General features: G+C 29.2%; 2 protein-coding genes and 1 pseudogene across 2 annotated transcripts; all 3 read right to left on the reverse strand.

The window, feature by feature from the left end:
• Positions 1-1,508: 1,508 nt before the first annotated feature.
• LOC124931565 (cytochrome P450 78A5-like) lies at positions 1,509-2,869 on the reverse strand. The gene is made up of 5 exons (XM_047472062.1): positions 2,845-2,869; positions 2,634-2,764; positions 2,393-2,517; positions 2,122-2,293; positions 1,509-1,679 (listed from the first exon to the last, which is right to left on the reverse strand). Exons 1-5 carry the CDS (start codon positions 2,867-2,869, stop codon positions 1,509-1,511), a joined length of 624 nt encoding a protein of 207 aa, XP_047328018.1.
• Positions 2,870-10,105: 7,236 nt separating this feature from the next.
• Positions 10,106-12,156, reverse strand: LOC124931573 (cytochrome P450 78A5-like). Its single transcript, XM_047472074.1, has 3 exons — positions 11,614-12,156; positions 11,128-11,529; positions 10,106-10,705 (listed from the first exon to the last, which is right to left on the reverse strand). Exons 1-3 carry the CDS (start codon positions 12,154-12,156, stop codon positions 10,106-10,108), a joined length of 1,545 nt encoding a protein of 514 aa, XP_047328030.1.
• A 7,581-nt stretch (positions 12,157-19,737) lies between these two features.
• Positions 19,738-21,902, reverse strand: LOC124931581 (annotated as a pseudogene).
• Between the last annotated feature and the right edge of the window lie 598 nt (positions 21,903-22,500).

Genomic DNA, 22,500 nt, shown 5'->3' on the forward strand with positions numbered 1-22,500 from the left:
TATTTGTAAGACACTATCTCACACTTTAATTATAAAGTTTTCATCATCATATATATACAACCAATAAGGTCCATATAGTATTCCGATCTCGTGCATAAAGAATATTGGGATTCAATATGAAAGTTTGATAATCAAGTATCAAAATATTTTATGTAACGATTTATAATGAACCATTTGAATAACCATACAATTTCTTCAAATATTTTATAACACAAAAATAAATGACCGATTAATTAATTTATTAATTATGTGGTGATATTGAGGCTTACTTGAAGTTTGATAATTAAGTTGTCATAATTATTTTATGTTTCCCTTACAATGAACTTTTAAATTAATCATATATAGTTCCTTCAAAATATTTTATAACGAAAATAAATAAAATTGATTAATTAATCATTTGTGTTAAATAAATAAAAAAAAAAAAATAGGGAGATTGATTACTAGGATGGTGAATAAATATTATTACCTATGAAATAAAATTAAGGAATAAAATAAAATATATGAAAATTGCCAAATTAAATTCTTTATCCACTAAATATAAGATAATATTCTAAGTGTTTTTCTATCAATACCAAAAATAAAGAAAAAAAAAATGACATAAAATTTAAGATTAGTTGATATTAAAGGTAAACACTTCTACACAATCTAATATTTGATTAGACGTGAAGATAGGTAAAGAGCATTTTGGTTTAAAATAATAATTTTATTTTGTATTTGAAAAGACATTATTTCAAGTTTTTCTAATAACTTCTACATTTTATTTTTATTTAGTTTTATGGATTATGATTATAATTTATCTCAAAGTTAAAGTTACCGATAAGAGATTTTATAAAACAAAACACACAAACTTGAAAAACATAGACAACACAAGCTTAGAAACACATGCATTAAACAAAACACAACAACATAACATAGTTTTTGAAAACATAGGAAACACAAGCTTAGAAAACAAGCATCAAACAAACACAACAACATAACATAGTTTTTGAAAACCATAAAAAAACACAAACTTAGAAAACATTGCATCAAACAAACACAACAAGCATAACATAGTTTAGGAGTTCTCTTCAGATGGAGCCAACAAGCATGCTCAAAAAACCCTTGCAACAACTTTACACACTAAGGGATTCTTCATTTCCATGGACATCTTGAGAACCTCAGTCAAATCCACATCATCCTTAGAGGTCCACTCAAAGTTCTGAAGAGCACAGCCAACCAAATATGAACGGTAGCTAGACCCATAGTTTTCCCGGGACATACCCTCCTTCCTGAACCAAAAGAGGGCGAGCCTCATGTCAGACCCCATGACAGACACATCATGTTCAATGAATCTCTCTGGCCTGAACTCTTCTGCTCCGACCAAATTCCTTGTCATGTGCTATGGCCCACATATTCACCATGGCCGTGGTCCCTGCAGGGACAAAGTACTGCCCAACATGTGTGTCGTGGATTGGCAAGACGAGCCCATGAAAGGAGGGGGCCTGGAGGGTGCATTCTTAGAGTCTCTTTTACAGATAGGCTTGGAGGTATGGCAGGTTTGGGATATCAGATTCCATTACCGCCCTTGAAGAGCCAATAGTTGTTTCAATTTCGGCGAGAGCTTTGGCTTGAATGTCTGGATGAAGAACTAGTCTTGCTAGAATCCATTCTAATAGAATTGCAAACAAGTATCTGTTCCTCTAAAGATCATTTCCTGCATTCATTGATAAAGAGTATTTATATAATGTTTTCATCATCAATTATTATTATGTAAATCAAAAAACTTATATATAGAAGCAAAGAAATAAATATCTTTTAAAAATGAGAATACAATATTTTCAAGAAATTAATAATTTGTTAAAATGAGAAACAAAGTAGTCACAAGAACTAAGGGCCAACATGACAAAAGTAACACATGAAATAAAATAAGTTTTTGTTTAATAAAATTTAATATGCACCAAAGGAGGTTTAACATGTACATTCATTTACGAACAATGTTCTAAATATTTTTCCTTTCTACATATTTTTCATATCTTGTAGATAATAAGTTGGCTAGTGAAGTCAAGAAAGAGGAATTCTAAGTAAGGAAATACAAATTAGAAAATTTGAAAAGATATAAGAAAAAACATTACCCTAGGAAACAGGACAAATATCAGATCGGGTGATCTTGTTCTCTCTCTCAAGATCAAGAAGAACATCAACAAAGTATCCATGATTATTGTCCTGATCAGTAACCATGCTGTGATCGTCTATGATCTTTCTAACAAACCCATCCACTTTAGAAACTAGTTTCCCTACTTCTTCCTTCTCACACCTTGAACATCAAGCCAACCTAGAATCGGGAAATGATCGCTCCAATTGAATGTCCCTAGTAACTTGTATCCTTCACTAACAAATCCCTCTAATTCCAAACCAGTCCCCATTTTCACCAAAATCATAATACTTTCCAAAAACAGTCATCATCATGTTATTCAATGAACCATAGTGAAGAACTTGCTTGATCTCGAACATCCCTTTTAGCTCCATTTGTGTTTTTACCTGAGTAAAGAAACAACTCGTTTATAACTAATTGTCTTTTAGTACTCTTATCATTTAAAAGTAAAAATAAAAGAGTATTCTTACTTGTGTGATCATCTGATGACAGATGTTCTTACGGAATCCTTCACACAAGCTATTTTCTTCGGGCTAAACATGGAAGTAGCTGAAATCCTTCTTAGCTCTCTCGCATATTCTCCAAAGGGACAAATCCCATTGGCCCGAGTAAACAGAGCTCGTAAGCGGATTCCTTAATAGGGACGATCAGCGAAGGGCAGAACTACTGAGAATGTCCTTAGCCGAACCCGGATCACTTGAAATAACGAAAACGGGTGAACCCAACCGAAAAGGCCATTAGTGGAACTGGCCTTTAAGGTCTGAGAAAGGTTTGCAAGTTTTCTAGTGAGTCAAAGAACTCATGAAAGTGAAAATGAGGTCCGATAAGGGGAAATCCATATGGTCCCAGGAATGGGGGCCTAGGCAACCGATTTTCGCTTTGGAAAGAGCCCATGCAAGACCACCCGGGACTAGCCAGAATCTGAAACAGCTGTTTAGGGATAGAGAGAAAGAGGACAAACGTGGGATGCTGAGCAGGTGGAGGAGGAGTCATCTGGTAGAACAAAGAGCTCTATTCCCGAAGACATTTTTTTTTGTTAAGAGAGAGATATGAAAGTAGGAAGTGGTGATGAAGAAGGAATGGAGTGTTCGTATTTGTAGGGAGGGCAAAGCAAAAACATACAAAAATAAATTTTATAATATTTAATCTATTTAAAATGAAAATTAAACTAACATTTTAATTATATATAGGTAATATAAAAAGTAGAACTGACTCAAAAGGTGCATGATTAACTCAATCCCAAGAAAAATGCAAACTTAGAAACCCAATTATATTAATTTTGGAAGACCCACCAGTAAGAATTAACATGCTTAAAACATTTCTTAACACAACAATTAAGAATTTTTCATTTCGCGTTAAAATCTTAAGAGTCTAGTCAGCTCCACGTTTGTTAGTATTTGGACTCACTAAAAGCTCTGAAAAAAAAAGCAGAGCCAGGCAATGGATACAAATATTTAATATTTTTTCTGAAATGGCAGAGCCATGCAAGGATGCACGTAATTGAATTGAAAAGCAGAGACATGCAAGTATGGCACGTATTAATTTTCTTCATGCATGACAACATTTGTCATGTACTGGTGGCCCACACATTTACCAGGGGCGGATTCATAGGTGGGTGGTGCAAATTCTACAAAGATGGTTTGGAGGTTTATTGATTGAAATCAATTATAACATTTGAAGAGTCTATATTGATGTCAATTACTGAACTAGGCTTGAAAGGTTGGATGAAGTACTAGTTTTTGCTAGAATCAAATCAACAGAATATTAAGTCTCAATTTAAGATTTTCCATGTACTAATTAATCAGACAATTATTATATAATATATATGATTGAAATATTAATACAAAGAGATAACTTGAAATTATGGGCATGTTTGAAAACTAAAATGCTAGAGCTATAATGTAGTTAACGAACAAACTTTATTACATTTATTAATATATCATAATTAAAGTATTACAGAATATTATTTCATTTAAATAAATACCCTATTAAGATATTTAAAAAAAAATAATTTTTAAATAAATTAAAAAAAATGATTAAACAAACACTACTTAAAAAAAGTTTAGTTTTTTCAACCAAGCCATATATTGATTTGTTTATGTTATTGTAGTTTTTCTATTATTATAAGGCTTATCTTTATAACTCTAATGATAAATATTTAACGCAATGTAACTTATGTATACACTACATTAGTCTCTAGATCCACCTCGTATGCGAAACTCAACTAATGGTGGACATAACAAAGATAGTTTCGGCTAATGAAGGCCCGAACTTCTTGAGTTTTAGGATGAAGGCAAGTAAAAATTGAGTGAGCAGTTCATTGTGTGAACAATATTTATAATTGTGATGATAGGGTAGTGAAGGAGCCTGGGTCTAGTCTTAATATCTTACAGATATATTATCTTTATATTATAACAGTTTTCATCGTTTTCATTATCCTCTTCGTCGTCAACATCTATGGTTTGTACACAGGGAGCTTCAATTATTGAGCCAACCTAGAGATGCATCTTCTCCTCTCATTCATCGTTGTTTGTGTTATTCATAATAAAAAAAAGATAATAATTTAATAAGAAGTCATTCATTTAACTTTGTTATCTTCAGCAGCATCGCCTCTTACTCTCTTATTCGGTTAACAAACAATATCATTTATAACTAATAGAACCCCCCTCTCGTATTACTAATCTTGTATCCTCACTATTGCACATCAATATTTCAACAATACTAACATCTTTACCATCACTTTTGGCAACAATCGTATCACTAACTTCGTTACCCTCACTTTTTGGATAACCAAACAATTCATTCATATATTGACCACGATATGTTTTGTTCTCCAAGGAACATCTCATACTAATCTTGTAACCTCACTTTGAGTATTTGTATCTCAACCTATCATATCATTATCACGACCTCTTTACATCACTTCTTCAAAACCAACCACTAATCCACAATCGACCTCTAATCTTGTGACCCACACTTTCACACTCGCCTCAGTCACCCATCTTAGTCACTCATTTAACCAGTCAATATTATTTTTCCCATGTGACAACTCTTATTTCTAATATTATGACCTCACACCTTTCACACGTCTTTATCGCTTGTCAAAACCAACCATCAAAATCCCAATTGACATATCAATCTCGTGACCTCACACTTTCAGACGCCTCTTATTTTTCTAAAAAATTAACCATCAATCTCAATCGATCTCTAGTATTGTGACCTTACACTTCGGTCAATCAACATCTTATTCACATATATTTGAACCACCAATCACATCGAGCTCTAATATTGTGATCTTTCTATCATTTTTATTACCGATTTCTTATCTCTCAACAAACCAACCAACAATCTCAATCTTACTGGTCTTTTATCACTTGGCAAACAAACCACTAATCTCATTGACATCTCTTCTCATGACCTCTACTTTACATGCTTTTAATTCCTCTACAAATCAACTACCAATCACATTAACCTCTAATCTCGTGACCTTACAATTCTTTGTTATCAACTTCTTATCCCTCAGGCAAACCAACTACCAATTTCAATTGACATCTAATCTCAATGACATAATTATTTCCACGCGCTTCTTATCTCTCACCAAATCAACCACTAATCTTAATGAACCTCTTCATATTATGACGTCACAATTTCATACGACTCTTATCTCTCGACAAACCAACCATCAATCCCAATCACACATTCACACACATCTCTTATCTCTCAGCAAACCAACCACCAATTTGAGTCGACCTCTTACCCCTTAACAATCTAACCATCAATTACAATGTCACTGGGCCTCTTCTTCATTGGTAAACCAATTATCAATCTTAATCGACCTCTCATCTTGTAATCTCACACTTTCACTCGTACAATCTCAATATTGCTTTGTTAGAAAGATAGATTATCTAATGTAAATTAATTATAGTCTTACCTTATAATTACTTAAATAAAGTAATATTTGTTAGCCCAGTCCCAAAAAACTTCAAGAAACATCATGTATAGTGGTATATCTATGTTAATTAGATTTAGAAACTATTTCTTTTTTACACTAAAAATGTTATTATCTATCTATCTATCATATAAATAAGCATAAAATATTTAAAAAGAGAACATCTAAAAATAATAACTCTTCCCTAAATTAACCTTTTCATTATATATATATTTTATTTCATGAATAAAAAATATATTCTATAAAATCTTAACTACATAATTAACATATTTAATTATATATTATTTATTTTATAAATAAATAAAGATTTGTAATTCTTAGTTCTATAATTAAATTTGTTTAATTATATATAATTTTAATTCATAAATAAATAATATTATTTGATATTAATAATTTATAGTATATTAATAATTAATTATCATATCATTTATTTAATATAACAATTATTGTGGGCCTCACATATAACCAAATTATAATACAATATATTTAATTCTATTAATCGTAGTTGACTTATAGAAAATTACTACGACTTCTACAATAATTGGATTAAATTATCTTCATAATTTTCTAATTTAAATTTAGTCATTAAACATTAAATTAATAGATGCAAATCATTCATATCCCACTCGAAATCCAAGAGCAATGTAATGTACTTATGGACCTCGATCTAAGAGTTCGAAAGAGAAAAAAACTTTTTAAAAAGGTTGATTTTAAGCGTTACACAAATGAAATACAAGAATATAGTTATAAAGAGTGCATGTTTAGTCTTCTTCCTCATCTAAATTATCTTTTTCTTCATCTGGATTTAACGTGTCAATAAAACTATTTATAAGTTAAAATGCCAAAAGTATTGTAATTCGAATTAATATATATAAATATTAAACAATTTAACATAATAATATTACCTAAATTAGAATGTAGATGCATTAAAGAAGATGGAATGACTAGTATTTTGCGATCATGACTGTCATTTTTTCTTCCATTACGATATTACTAACATCAAGGGATAATTAACAACTAAGCACTAGGTTTATTTATTTATTTTATCATTTGATTTGAAGATTGAGTGCTCTATATAAAATATGAGTGTTTTGGGTGGAAAGACTTGACCATTAATAGTAATGTAAATCAAAAATAGAGAAACAGAAGCAAAGATATATATATTTTTAGAAAATAAGAATAAAAATATTTAAAAAAATTAATATTATGTTTCGACTTCGCATTAAGGTTTCGTTAGAATTATTATTAAAGTAGATTTTGTTAAATAAATCTTATTGAATGAGAATTTTGTCCACATATAAATTCTTTATCACTAAATTTACGTTAAGATATAATTTTGTTAATTAATTTAATTGAGTAAGAATTTAGGTCAAATGCAAGTAATTCTCTTTAGAATTATTATTAAAACATGATTTTGTTATATAATTTAACGTGGTTTAATACAACTTTAATCCTATTGCATGTTTTTGTATATAAATTTATTATTAAACATGGTTTATATTGATTATCATGATATTGTATTTTTAGGGTCTTAATTAATGTAATAAAGATTCCTGTTTTTATTCAATTTGTGAATATATTTGATATTAAATACGATATTTTCGAACTAAAGATTAAAATTATAAAATAGGAAAGAAAGATTATTTATGATTATGGGATTGATGAACGTTGATTATGATAAGGAATGAGAAACCATCTTTATCTTCATCAACTAGCATTGAAGGTGATATTTTTTTATGAACAGTGGGAGCAATCTAATCGTCTATTTGTTAGGTTTATAAAAACAAGAATATATTTTTTATAATATTTAATAATTATGTGTTAAATAAATAAAAAGAAAGATATATGTGAAACTCAATTAGATAAGAGGCATACATGATCATATCATGTGCATAAAGATATTAAGGCTTAACTTTAAGTTGTTAAAATTATTTTATGTTTCACCATACAATGAACTTTTTAAATAAATTATACATTCCTTTATAATATTTTACAAAAAAAATAAAAATAAATAGTCAATTAATTAATTTATTAATCAAGTTCGTTCAATAAATAAATAAAACAAAAATAGGGAGGTTGATTATGTAGGAGGCTGAACAAACTTATTTGAATACTCATTAAATAAAATTAATGAATAAAATTAAATATATGAAAATTGAAAAATTAAATTCTTTATCGACTAAATATAAGAAAATCTAAGTGTTTTTTTATCAATAAAAGAGAAACATAAAGAGAGATACATAAAGTTTAAGAATTAGTTCAATATTAAATGTAATAAACTTCGCATTAATTTGTCGTTAGATTTATGATTAAAATATGATTTTTTTAAATAAATCTTATTTAATGAGATATTTCCTACAGTTAAATTTTTTATCATTAAATTTATGTTAAGATATGTTTTTATTAATTAATTTTAATTGAATAAGGAATTTAGGTCAAATGCAAGTATTTGTGTTTGAATTATTATTAAAACATGATTTTGTTAAATAATTTAATGTAGTTTAATAAAAATTTAATCTTAATGCATTTTTTGTCAATAAATTTATTATTAAACATTATTTTATTGGTAATCATGATATGTTTTTAGAGTCTTAATTAATGTAATACACATTCCTATTTTTATTTAATTTGTGAATATATTTAATATTAAATGCGATATTTCCGAACTAAAGATTAAAATTATAAAGTATAAAAAAATAATATTTATGATTGTGGGATTGATGAACATTGATTATGCTTAAAAAGAGATGAACCATTTTTATCTTCATAAATAGTATTTAATGTAATATTTTTTTAGTAACCGTATGAGCAATCTAATCGTCTATCTGTTATGTTCATAATAAAAACTAAAATATTTTTTTTAGTATTTATGATATTATCGGAAAAGTATAATAATGCCAAAAAAAAATATTTATAAAATTATTTGTAAGACACTATCTCACACTTTAATTATAAAATTTCCATCATATATATACAACCCTAAGGGTCCATATGTATTCATATCTTGTGCATAAAGAATATTGGGATTCAATATGAAAGTTTGATAATCAAGTAATCAAAATATTTTATGTAACGATTTATAATGAACCATTTGATTAACCATACAATTTCTTCAAAATATTTTATAACACATAAAAATAAATGATTGTTTAATTAATTTATTAATTATGTGTGTGATATTGAGGCTTAGCTTTGAAAGTTTGATAATTAAGTTGTCATAATTATTTTATGTTTCCCATTACAATGAACTTTTTAAATTAATCATATTATATTGTTCCTTCAAAATATTTTATAACGAAAATTAAAATAAATAATTGATTAATTAATCATTTGTGTTAAATAAAAAAAAAAGAAAATAGGGAGATTGATTACATACGATGGTGAATAAATTTATTTGATTACCTATGAAATAAAATTAAGGAATAAAATAAAATATATGAAAATTGCCAATGAAATTCTTTATCCACAAAATATAAAATAATATTCTAAGTGTTTTTTCTATCCATACCAAAGAAATATAAAGAAAAAGAAAAATAACATAAAATTTAAGATTTAGTTTGATATTAAAGGTAACACTTCTACACAATCTAATATTTGATTAGGACGTGAAGATAGGTAAAGAGCATTTTGGTTTAAAATAATAATTTTATTTTGTATTTGAAAAGACATTATTTCAAGTTTTTATAATAACTTCTACATTTTTATTTTATTTTGTTTTATGGATTATGATTTATAATTTATCTCAAAAAGTTAAAGTTATCGGGATTTTATAAAACAAAACACACAAACTTGAAAACATAGAAAACACAAGCTTAAAAACATTCATTAAACAAACACAACAACATAACATAGTTTTTAAAAAACATAGAAAACACAAGCTTACAAAACAAGCATCAAACAAACACAACAACATAACATAGTTTTTGAAAAACATAAAAAACACAAACTTAGAAAACATGCATCAAACAAACACAACAACACAACATAGTTTAGGAGGCCTCTTAAGATGGAGCCATCAAGCATGCTCAAAAGACCCTTGCAACAACTTTACACACTAAGGGATTCTTCATTTCCATTGACATCTTGAGAACCTCAGTCAAATCCACATCATCCTTAGAGGTCCACTCAAAGTTCTGAAGAAGCACAGCCAACCAAATATGAACTGTAGCTAGACCCATAGTTTTCCCGGGACATACCCTCCTTCCTGAACCAAAAGGGGCGAGCCTCATGTCAGACCCCATGACAGACACATCCTGTTCAATGAATCTCTCTGGCCTGAACTCTTCTGGCTCCGACCAAATTCCTTTGTCATGTGCTATGGCCCACATATTCACCATGGCCGTGGTCCCTGCAGGGACAAAGTACTGCCCAACATGTGTGTCGTGGATTGCAAGACGAGCCCATGAAAGGAGGGGGCCTGGAGGGTGCATTCTTAGAGTCTCTTTTACGATGGCTTGGAGGTATGGCAGGTTTGGGATATCAGATTCCATTACCGCCCTTGAAGAGCCAATAGTTGTTTCAATTTCGGCGAGAGCTTTGGCTTGAATGTCTGGATGAAGAACTAGTCTTGCTAGAATCCATTCTAATAGAATTGCAACAGTATCTGTTCCTCTAAAGATCATTTCCTGCATTCATTGATAAAGAGTATTTATATACATGTTTTCATCATCAATTATTATTATGTAAATCAAAAAACTTATATATAGAAGCAAAGAAATAAATATCTTTTAAAAAATGAGAATACAAATATTTTCAAGAAATTAATAATTTGTTAAAATGAAAAAAAAGTAGTCATAAGAAACTAAGGGCCAACATGACAAAAGTAACACATGAAATAAAATAAGTTTTTGTTTAATAAAATTTAATATGCACCAAAGGAGGTTTAACATGTACATTCATTTACGAAAATGTTCTAAATATTTTTCCTTTCTACATATTTTTCATATCTTGTAGATAATAAGGTTGGCTAGTGAAGTCAAGAAAGAGGATTCTAAGTAAGGAAATACAAATTAGAAAATTTTGAAAAGATATAAGAAAAAAACATTACCCATAGAACAGCGACCATATCAGATCGGGTGATCTTGTTCTCTCTCTCAAGATCAAGAAGAACATCAACAAAGTATCCATGATTATTGTCCTGATCAGTAACCATGCTGTGATCGTCTATGATCTTTCTAACAAACCCATCCACTTTAGAAACTAGTTTCCTACTTCTCCTTCTCACACCTTGAACATCAAGCCAACCTAGAATCGGGAAATGATCGCTGCAATTGAATGTCCCTAATAACTTGTATCCTTCACTAACAAATCCCTCTAATTCCAAACCGTCCCCATTTTCACCAAAATCATAATACTTTCCAAAAACAGTCATCATCATGTTATTCAATGAACCATAGTGAAGAACTTGCTTGATCTCAACATCCCCTTTTAGCTCCATTTGTGTTTTTACCTGAGTAAAGAAACACTCGTTTATAACTAATTGTCTTTTATACTCATTATCATTTAAAAGTAAAAATAAAAAGAGTATTCTTACTTGTGTGATCATCTGATGACAGATGTTCTTACGGAATCCTTCAGCACAAGCTATTTTCTTCGGGCTAAACATGTAAGTAGCTGAAATCCTTCTTAGCTCTCTCCAGTATTCTCCAAAGGGAGCAAATCCCATTGCCCGATTAAACAAGAGCTCGTAAGCGGATTCCTTAATAGGACGATCAGCGAAGGCAGAACTATTGAGAATGTCCTTAGCCGAACCCGGATCACTTGAAATAACGAAACGGGTGAACCCAACCGAAAAGGCCATTAGTGGAACTGCCTTTAAGGTCTGAGAAAGGTTTGCAAGTTTTCTATGAGTCAAAGAACTCATGAAAGTGAAAATGAGTCCGATAAGGGGAAATCCAGATGGTCCGGGAATGGGGGCACCGGTTTTCGCTTTGGAAAGAGCCCATGCAAGACCACCCGGGACTAGCCAGAATCTGAAAACAGCTGTTAGGATAGAGAGAAAGAGGAAAAGTTGGATGCTGAGCAAGGTGGAGGAGGAGTCATCTGGTAGAACAAAGAGGCCTATTCCCGAAGACATTTTTTTTTGTTAAGAGAGAGATATGAAAGTAGGAAGTGGTGATGAAAGAAGGAATGGAGTGTTCGTATTTGTAGGGAGGGCAAGCAAAACATACAAAATAAATTTTATAATATTTAATCTATTTAAAATGAAATTAAACTAAACATTTTAATTATATATAGGTAATATTAAAAATAGAACTGACTCAAAAGTTGCATGATTAACTCAATCCCAAGAAAATGCAAACTTAGAAAACCCATATATTAATTTTGGAAGACCCACCAGTAAGAATTAACATGCTAAAACATTTCTTAACACAACAAATTAAGAATTTTTCATTTCCTTTAAAATCTTAAGAGTCTAGTCAGCTCCACGTTGTTATTATTTGGACTCACTAAAAGCTCTGAAAAAAGCAGAGCCATGCAATGGATACAAATATTTTAATATTTTTTCTGAAAATGCAGAGCCATGCAAGGATGCACGTATTGAATTGAAAAGGCAGAGACATGCAAGGATGCACGTAGTTAATTTTCTTCATGCATGACAACATTTGTCATGTACTGTGGCCCACACATTTACCATGGGCGGATTCAGCTCTAGGTGGGTAGTGCAAATTCTACAAAAGATGGTTTGGAGGTTTTATTGATTGAAATCAATTTATAACATTTGAAGAGTCTATATTGATGTCAATTTACTGAACTATAGGCTTGAAAGGTTGGATGAAGTACTAGTTTTTGCTAGAATCAAATCAACAGAATATTAAGTCTATCAATTTTAAGATTTTCCATGTACTAATTAATTAAGACCAATTTTATTATATATATATATATGATTGAAATATGAACACAAAGAGATAAACATGAAATTATGGGCATGTTTGAAAACGCCTAAAATTGCCTAGAGCTATAATGTAGTTAACGAACAAACTTTATTACATTTATTAATATATACATAATTAAAGTATATTACAGAATATTATTTCATTTAAATAAATACCCTATTAAGATATTTAAAATAAAAATAATTTTTAAATAAATTTAAAAAAAATGATTAAACATAACACTATTTAAGGAAGAAATTTAGTTTTTTCAACCAAGCCATATATTGATTTGTTTATTGTTATTGTAGTTTTTCTATTATTATAAGGCTTATCTTTATAACTCTAATGATACATATTTAACACAATGTAACATTATGTATACACTACATTAGTCTCTAAATCATCTCTAGATGCAAAACTCAACTCATGGTGGACACAACAAAGATAGTTTCAGCTAACGAGAACCCGATCTTCTTGAGTTTTAGGATGAAAGCGAATGCAAATTGATTGAGCATTTCATTGTATAAACAATATTTATAACTGAAGATGATATAGTGAAGGAGCCTTAGTCTAGTCTAAGTAGTTGTAAGCATTTAGGTCAAACAAAACAATTCTAAAATTTGGTATCAGAGGTTGGGAGAAAGAATTAAAATGACTAGAAAACGAGTTCTTGGAACAATCTTAATGAGTTCTTTTAGCACTTATTGATTGATATGTGAATTATGATGGTCATCTAATTCTATGACTACTTGGTTTGACATTGATGACTTTGAAAAAATATCAATACTCTTTATTCTTCACAAAATAATGATTCTATGTGTTGGGACTTTATTTCGAGAATAAAATACTGAACTAAAAAGAATATGTAGTCTGATAATAATTGTTGAAGATGGATCAAGAAATATTTACAAATCCTCAAGGGGAAACTCATGAAAGAGAAGGAGAAAGAGAGTTTTTAAGAGGGAAAATGCTATAATAGGGAAAGCCAAAAAGGTCCAAACTTTACCAAAGATGTATACACTACTTTAGTCTCTAGATGCACTCTTATGCGAAACTCAACTAATGGTGGACATAACAAAGATAGTTTCGGCTAATGAGAGCCCGAGCTTCTTGAGTTTTAGGATGAAGGCAAGTACAAATTGAATGAGCATTTCATTGTGTGAACAATATTTATAACTGATGATATGTAGTGAAGGAGCCTGGGTCTAGTCTTAATATCTTAGAGATATATTATCTTTATATTATAACAGTTTTCATCGTCTTCATTATCCTCTTCGTCGTCAACATCTATGGTTTGTACACAGGGAGCTTCAATTATTGAGCCAACCTAATGATCATCTTCCTCCTCTCATTCATCGTTGTTTGTGTTATTCATAATAAAAAAAAGATAATAAATTTAATAAGAAGTCATTCATTTAACTTTGTTATCTTCAGCACCGGCCTCTTACTCTCATTATTCGGTTAACAAACAATATCATTAATAACTAATAGACCTCTCGTATTACTAATCTTGTGTCCTCACTATTGCACTCAATATTTCAACAATACTAACATCTTTACCCTCACTTTTTTGATAAACCAACAAATTCATTCATATATTTAACCATCGATATTTTTTGTTCTCCAATGAACATCTCATACTAATCTTGTAACCTCACTTTGAGTATTTTGTATCTCAACCATATCATATCATTATCACGACCTCTTTATCATCACTTCTTCAAACCAACCACTAATCCAATCGACCTCTAATCTTGTGACCACACTTTCACACTCAGCTCAGTCACCCATCTTAGTCACTCATTTAACCACCAATATTCTTTTTCCCATTGGACAACTCTTATTTCTAATATTATGACCTCACACACTTTCACACGTCTTTTATCTCTTGTCAAACCAACCATCAAAATCTTAATTGACATATCAATCTCGTGACCTCACACTTTCAGACGCCTCTTATTTTTCGAAAAATTAACCACCAATCTCAATCGATCTCTAGTATTGTGACCTTACACTTCGGTCAATCAACATCTTATTCACATATATTTTAAACCACCAATCACAATCGAGCTCTAATATTGTGATCTTTCTATCATTTTTACCGATTTCTTATCTCTCAACAAACCAACCAACAATCTCAATCTTACTGGCCTTTTATCACTTGGCAAACAAACCACTAATCTCATTGACATCTCTTCTCATGACCTCATACTTTTACATGCTTTTAATTCCTCTACAAACCAACTACCAATCACAATTAACCTATAATCTCGTGACCTTACAATTCTTTGTTATCAACTTCTTATCCCTCGGCAAACCAACTACCAATTTCAATTGACATCTAATCTCATGACATAATTATTTCCACGCGCTTCTTATCTCTCACCAAATCAACCACTAATCTTAATGAACCTCTTCATATTATGACGTCACAATTTCATACGACTCTTATCTCTCGACAAACCAACCATCAATCCCAATCACACATTCACACACATCTCTTATCTCTCAGCAAACTAACCACCAATTTGAGTCGACCTCTTACCCCTTAACAATCTAACCATCAATTACAATGTCACTGACCTCTTCTTCATTGGTAAACCAATTATCAATCTTAATCGACCTCTCATCTTGTAATCTCACACTTTCACTCGTACAATCTCAATATTGCTTTGTTAGAAAGATAGATTATCTAATGTAAATTAATCATAGTCTTACCTTATAATTACTTAAATAAAGTAATATTTGTGATCCCTCCCAAAAACTTCAAGAAACTTCATGTATAGTGTATATCTATGTTAATTAGATTTAGAAACTATTTCTTTTTTTACACTAAAAATGTTATTATCTATCTATCTATCATATAAATAAGCATAAAATATTTAAAAAGTGAACATTTAAAAATTATAACTCTTCCCTAAATTAACCTTTTCATTATATATAATATTTCATTTCATGAATAAAAAATATATTCTATAAAATCTTAACTACATAATTAACATATTTAATTATATATTATTTATTTTATAAATAAATAAAAGATTTGTAATTCTTAGTTCTATAATTAAATTTGTTTAATTATATATAATTTTAATTCATAAATAAATAATATTATTTGATATTAATAATTTATAGTATATTAATAATTAATTATCATATCATTTTATTTAATATAACAATTATTGTGGGCCTCACATATAACCAAATTATAATACAATATATTTAATTCTATTAATCGTAGTTGACTTATAGAAAATTACTACGACTTCTACAATAATTGGATTAAATTATCTTCATAATTTTCTAATTTAAATTTAGTCATTACACATTAAATTAATAGATGCAAATCATTCATATCCCACTCGAAATCCAAGAGCAAGGTAATGTACTTATGGACCTCGATCTAAGAGATCGAAAGAGAAAAAACTTTTTAAAAAGGTTGATTTTAAGCGTTACACAAATGAAATACAAGAATATAGTTATAAAGAGTACATGTTTAGTCTTCTTCCTCATCTAAATTATCTTTTTCTTCATCTGGAATTAGCGTGTCAATAAAACTATTTATAAGTTAAAATGACAAAAGTATTGTAATTCGAATTAATATATATAAATATTAAACAATTTAACATAATAATATTACCTAAATTAGAACGTAGATGCATTAAAGAAGATGGAATGACTAGTATTTTGCGATCATGACTGTCATTTTTTCTTCCATTACGATATTACTAACATCAAGGGATAATTAACAACTGAGCACTAGGTTTATTTATTTATTTTATCATTTGATTTGAAGATTGAGTGCTCTATATAAAATATGAGTGTATTGGGTGGAAAGACTTGAACATTAATAGTAATGTAAATCAAAAATAGAGAAACAGAAGCAAAGATATATATATTTTTAGAAAATAAGAATAAAAATATTTTAAAAAATTAAGATTATGTTTCGACTTCGCATTAAGGTTTCGTTAGAATTATTATTAAAGTAGATTTTGTTAAATAAATCTTATTGAATGAGAATTTTGTTCACATATAAATTCTTTATCACTAAATTTACGTTAAGATATAATTTTGTTAATTAATTTAATTGAGTAAGAATTTAGGTCAAATGCAAATAATTCTCTTTAGAATTATTATTAAAACATGATTTTGTTATATAAATTAATGTGGTTTAATTCAACTTTAATCATAGTGCATGTTTTTGTATATAAATTTATTATTAAACATGGTTTATATTGATTATCATGATATTGTATTTTTAGGGTCTTAATTAATGTAATAAAGATTCCTGTTTTTATTCAATTTGTGAATATATTTGATATTAAATACGATATTTTCGAACTAAAAATTAAAATTATAAAATATGAAAGAAAGATTATTTATGATTATGGGATTGATGAACGTTGATTATGATAAGGAATGAGAAACCATCTTTTATCTTCATCAACTAACATTGAAGGTGATACTTTCTTTATGAACTTTCTTTATGAACCGTGGGAGCAATCTAATCATCTATTTGTTAGGTTCATAAACACAAAAATATATTTTTATAATATTTAATAATTATGTGTTAAATAAATAAAAAGAAAGATATATGTGAAACTCAATTAGATAAGAGACGTACATGATCATATCATGTGCATAAAGATATTAAGGCTTAACTTTAAGTTGTTAAAATTATTTTATGTTTCACCATACAATGAACTTTTTAAATAAATTATACCATTCCTTTATAATATTTTACAACAAAATTAAAAATAAATAGTCAATTAATTAATTTATTAATCAAGTTCGTTCAATAAATAAATAAAACAAAAATAGGGAGGTTGATTATGTAGGATGGTGAACAAACTTATTTGAATACTCATTAAATAAAATTAATGAATAAAATAAAATATATGAAAATTGAAAAATTAAATTCTTTATCGACTAAATATAAGAAAATCTAAGTGTTTTTTTTATCAATACAAGAGAAACATAAAGAGAGATACATAAAGTTTAAGAATTAGTTCAATATTAAATGTAACAAACTTCGCATTAATTTGTCGTTAGATTTATGATTAAAATATGATTTTGTTAAATAAATCTTATTTAATGAGATATTTCCCACAGTTAAATTTTTTATCATTAAATTTATGTTAAGATATGTTTTTATTAATTAATTTTAATTGAATAAGGAATTTAGGTCAAATGCAAGTATTTGTGTTTGAATTATTATTAAAACATGATTTTGTTAAATAAATTAATGTAGTTTAATAAAAATTTAATCTTAATGCATTTTTTGTCAATAAATTTATTATTAAACATTATTTTTATTGGTAATCATGATATGTTTTTAGAGTCTTAATTAATGTAATACACATTCCTATTTTTATTTAATTTGTGAATATATTTAATATTAAATGCGATATTTCCGAACTAAAGATTAAAATTATAAAGTATAAAAAAATAATATTTATGATTGTGGGATTGATGAACATTGATTTTGCTTAAGAAGAGATGAACCATTTTTATCTTCATAAATAGTATTTAAGGTAATATTTTTTTTAGTAACCGTATGAGCAATCTAATCGTCTATCTGTTATGTTCATAATAAAAACTAAAATATTTTTTTTAGTATTTATGATATTATCGGAAAAGTATAATAATGCGAAAAAAAATATTTCTAAAATTATTTGTAAGACACTATCTCACACTTTAATTATAAAGTTTTCATCATATATATATACAACCATAAGGGTCCGATGTATTCATATCTTGTGCATAAAGAATATTGGGATTCAATATGAAAGTTTGATAATCAAGTAATCAAAATATTTTATGTAACGATATATAATGAACCATTTGATTAACCATACAATTTCTTCAAAATATTTTATAACACATAAAAATAAATGATCGTTTAATTAATTTATTAATTATGTGTGTGATATTGAGGCTTAGCTTTGAAAGTTTGATAATTAAGTTGTCATAATTATTTTATGTTTCCCATTACAATGAACTTTTTAAATTAATCATATTATATTGTTCCTTCAAAATATTTTATAACGAAAATTAAAATAAATAATTGATTAAATAATCATTTGTGTTAAATAAAAAAAAAAAAGAAAATAGGGAGATTGATTACATACGATGGTGAATAAATTTATTTGATTACCTATGAAATAAAATTAAGGAATAAAATAAAATATATGAAAATTGCCAAATGAAATTCTTTATCCACAAAATATAAAATAATATTCTAAGTGTTTTTTTTATCCATACCAACGAAATATAAAGAAAATGAAAAATAACATAAAATTTAAGATTTAGTTTGATATTAAAGGTAACACTTCTACACAATCTAATATTTGATTAGGACGTGAAGATAGGTAAGGAGCATTTTGGTTTAAAATAATAATTTTATTTTGTATTTGAAAAGACATTATTTCAAGTTTTTATAATAACTTCTACATTTTTATTTTTATTTAATTTTATGGATTATGATTTATAATTTATCTCAAAAAGTTAAAGTTATCGGGATTTTATAAAACAAAACACACAAACTTGAAAACATAGAAAACACAAGCTTAAAAACATGCATTAAACAAACACAACAACATAACATAGTTTTTAAAAAACATAGAAAACACAAGCTTACAAAACAAGCATCAAACAAACACAACAACATAACATAGTTTTTGAAAAACATAAAAAACACAAACTTAGAAAACATGCATCAAACAAACACAACAACATAACATAGTTTAGGAGGCCTCTTCAGATGGAGCCATCAAGCATGCTCAAAAGACCCTTGCAACAACTTTACACACTAAGGGATTCTTCATTTCCATTGACATCTTGAGAACCTCAGTCAAATCCACATCATCCTTAGAGGTCCACTCAAAGTTCTGAAGAAGCACAGCCAACCAAATATGAACTGTAGCTAGACCCATAGTTTTCCCGGGACATACCCTCCTTCCTGAACCAAAAGGGGCGAGCCTCATGTAAGACCCCATGACAGACACATCCTGTTCAATGAATCTCTCTGGCCTGAACTCTTCTGGCTCCGACCAAATTCCTTTGTCATGTGCTATGGCCCACATATTCACCATGGCCGTGGTCCCTGCAGGGACAAAGTACTTCCCAACATGTGTGTCGTGGATTGCAAGACGAGCCCATGAAAGGAGGAGGCCTGGAGGGTGCATTCTTAGAGTCTCTTTTACGATGGCTTGGAGGTATGGCAGGTTTGGGATATCAGATTCCATTACCGCTCTTGAAGAGCCAATAGTTGTTTCAATTTCGGCGAGAGCTTTGGCTTGAATGTCTGGATGAAGAACTAGTCTTGCTAGAATCCATTCTAATAGAATTGCAACAGTATCTGTTCCTCTAAAGATCATTTCCTGCATTCATTGATAAAGAGTATTTATATACATGTTTTCATCATCAATTATTATTATGTAAATCAAAAAACTTATATATATATATAGAAGCAAAGAAATAAATATCTTTTAAAAAATGAGAATACAAATATTTTCAAGAAATTAATAATTTGTTAAAATGAGAAAAAAGTAGTCACAAGAAACTAAGGGCCAACATGACAAAAGTAACACATGAAATAAAATAAGTTTTTTGTTTAATAAAATTTAATATGCACCAAAGGAGGTTTAACATGTACATTCATTTACGAAAATGTTCTAAATATTTTTCCTTTCTACATATTTTTCATATCTTGTAGATAATAAGGTTGGCTAGTGAAGTCAAGAAAAAGGATTCTAAGTAAGGAAATACAAATTAGAAAAATTTGAAAAGATATAAGAAAAAACATTACCCATAGAACAGCGACCATATCAGATCGGGTGATCTTGTTCTCTCTCTCAAGATCAAGAAGAACATCAACAAAGTATCCATGATTATTGTCCTGATCAGTAACCATGCTGTGATCGTCTATGATCTTTCTAACAAACCCATCCACTTTAGAAACTAGTTTCCTACTTCTCCTTCTCACACCTTGAACATCAAGCCAACCTAGGATCGGGAAATGATCGCTCCAATTGAATGTCCCTAATAACTTGTATCCTTCACTAACAAATCCCTCTAATTCCAAACCGTCCCCATTTTCACCAAAATCATAATACTTTCCAAAAACAGTCATCATCATGTTATTCAATGAACCATAGTGAAGAACTTGCTTGATCTCAACATCCCCTTTTAGCTCCATTTGTGTTTTTACCTGAGTAAAGAAACACTCGTTTATAACTAATTGTCTTTTATACTCATTATCATTTAAAAGTAAAAATAAAAAGAGTATTCTTACTTGTGTGATCATCTGATGACAGATGTTCATACGGAATCCTTCAGCACAAGCTATTTTCTTCGGGCTAAACATGTAAGTAGCTGAAATCCTTCTTAGCTCTCTCCAGTATTCTCCAAAGGGAGCAAATCCCATTGCCCGATTAAACAAGAGCTCGTAAGCGGATTCCTTAATAGGACGATCAGCGAAGGCAGAACTACTGAGAATGTCCTTAGCCGAACCCGGATCACTTGAAATAACGAAACGGGTGAACCCAACCGAAAAGGCCATTAGTGGAACTGCCTTTAAGGTCTGAGAAAGGTTTGCAAGTTTTCTATGAGTCAAAGAACTCATGAAAGTGAAAATGAGTCCGATAAGGGGAAATCCAGATGGTCCGGGAATGGGGGCACCGGTTTTCGCTTTGGAAAGAGCCCATGCAAGACCACCCGGGACTAGCCAGAATCAGAAAACAGCTGTTAGGATAGAGAGAAAGAGGAAAAGTTGGATGCTGAGCAAGGTGGAGTAGGAAGTGGTGATGAAAGAATTAACATGCTAAAACATTTCTTAACACAACAAATTACGAATTTTTCATTTCCTTTAAAATCTTAAGAGTCTAGTCAGCTCCACGTTGTTATTATTTGGACTCACTAAAAGCTCTGAAAAAAGCAGAGCCATGCAATGGATACAAATATTTTAATATTTTTTCTGAAAATGCAGAGCCATGCAAGGATGCACGTATTGAATTGAAAAGGCAGAGACATGCAAGGATGCACGTAGTTAATTTTCTTCATGCATGACAACATTTGTCATGTACTGTGGCCCACACATTTACCATGGGCGGATTCAGCTCTAGGTGGGTAGTGCAAATTCTACAAAAGATGGTTTGGAGGTTTTATTGATTGAAATCAATTTATAACATTTGAAGAGTCTATATTGATGTCAATTTACTGAACTATAGGCTTGAAAGGTTGGATGAAGTACTAGTTTTTGCTAGAATCAAATCAACAGAATATTAAGTCTATCAATTTTAAGATTTTCCATGTACTAATTAATCCAAGACCAATTTTATTATATATATATATATGATTGAAATATGAACACAAAGAGATAAACATGAAATTATGGGCATGTTTGAAAACGCCTAAAACTGCCTAGAGCTATAATGTAGTTAACGAACAAACTTTATTACATTTATTAATATATACATAATTAAAGTATATTACAGAATATTATTTCATTTAAATAAATACCCTATTAAGATATTTAAAATAAA

The sequence above is a fragment of the Impatiens glandulifera genome, chromosome 1, assembly GCF_907164915.1.
Source record: "Impatiens glandulifera chromosome 1, dImpGla2.1, whole genome shotgun sequence".
In the NCBI taxonomy this organism is placed as follows: Eukaryota; Viridiplantae; Streptophyta; class Magnoliopsida; order Ericales; family Balsaminaceae; genus Impatiens; species Impatiens glandulifera.

Excerpts from the sequence above, each read along its gene's own strand:
- LOC124931573 (XM_047472074.1), bottom strand. The coding sequence starts at position 12,156 with ATGTCTTCGGGAATAGGCCTCTTTGTTCTACCAGATGACTCCTCCTCC. Across the intron at positions 11,530-11,613 it reads GTCATCAGATGATCACACAA|GTAAAAACACAAATGGAGCT; the intron begins GTAAGAATACTC and ends TTCTTTACTCAG. Across the intron at positions 10,706-11,127 it reads ATATGGTCGCTGTTCTATGG|GAAATGATCTTTAGAGGAAC; the intron begins GTAATGTTTTTT and ends CAATGAATGCAG.
- LOC124931565 (XM_047472062.1), bottom strand. The coding sequence starts at position 2,869 with ATGGCCTTTTCGGTTGGGTTCACCC. Across the intron at positions 2,765-2,844 it reads CTTTTCGGTTGGGTTCACCC|GAATCCGCTTACGAGCTCTG; the intron begins GTTTTCGTTATT and ends GTCCCTATTAAG. Across the intron at positions 2,294-2,392 it reads TTTGGTGAAAATGGGGACTG|GTGTGAGAAGGAAGAAGTAG; the intron begins GTTTGGAATTAG and ends TTGATGTTCAAG.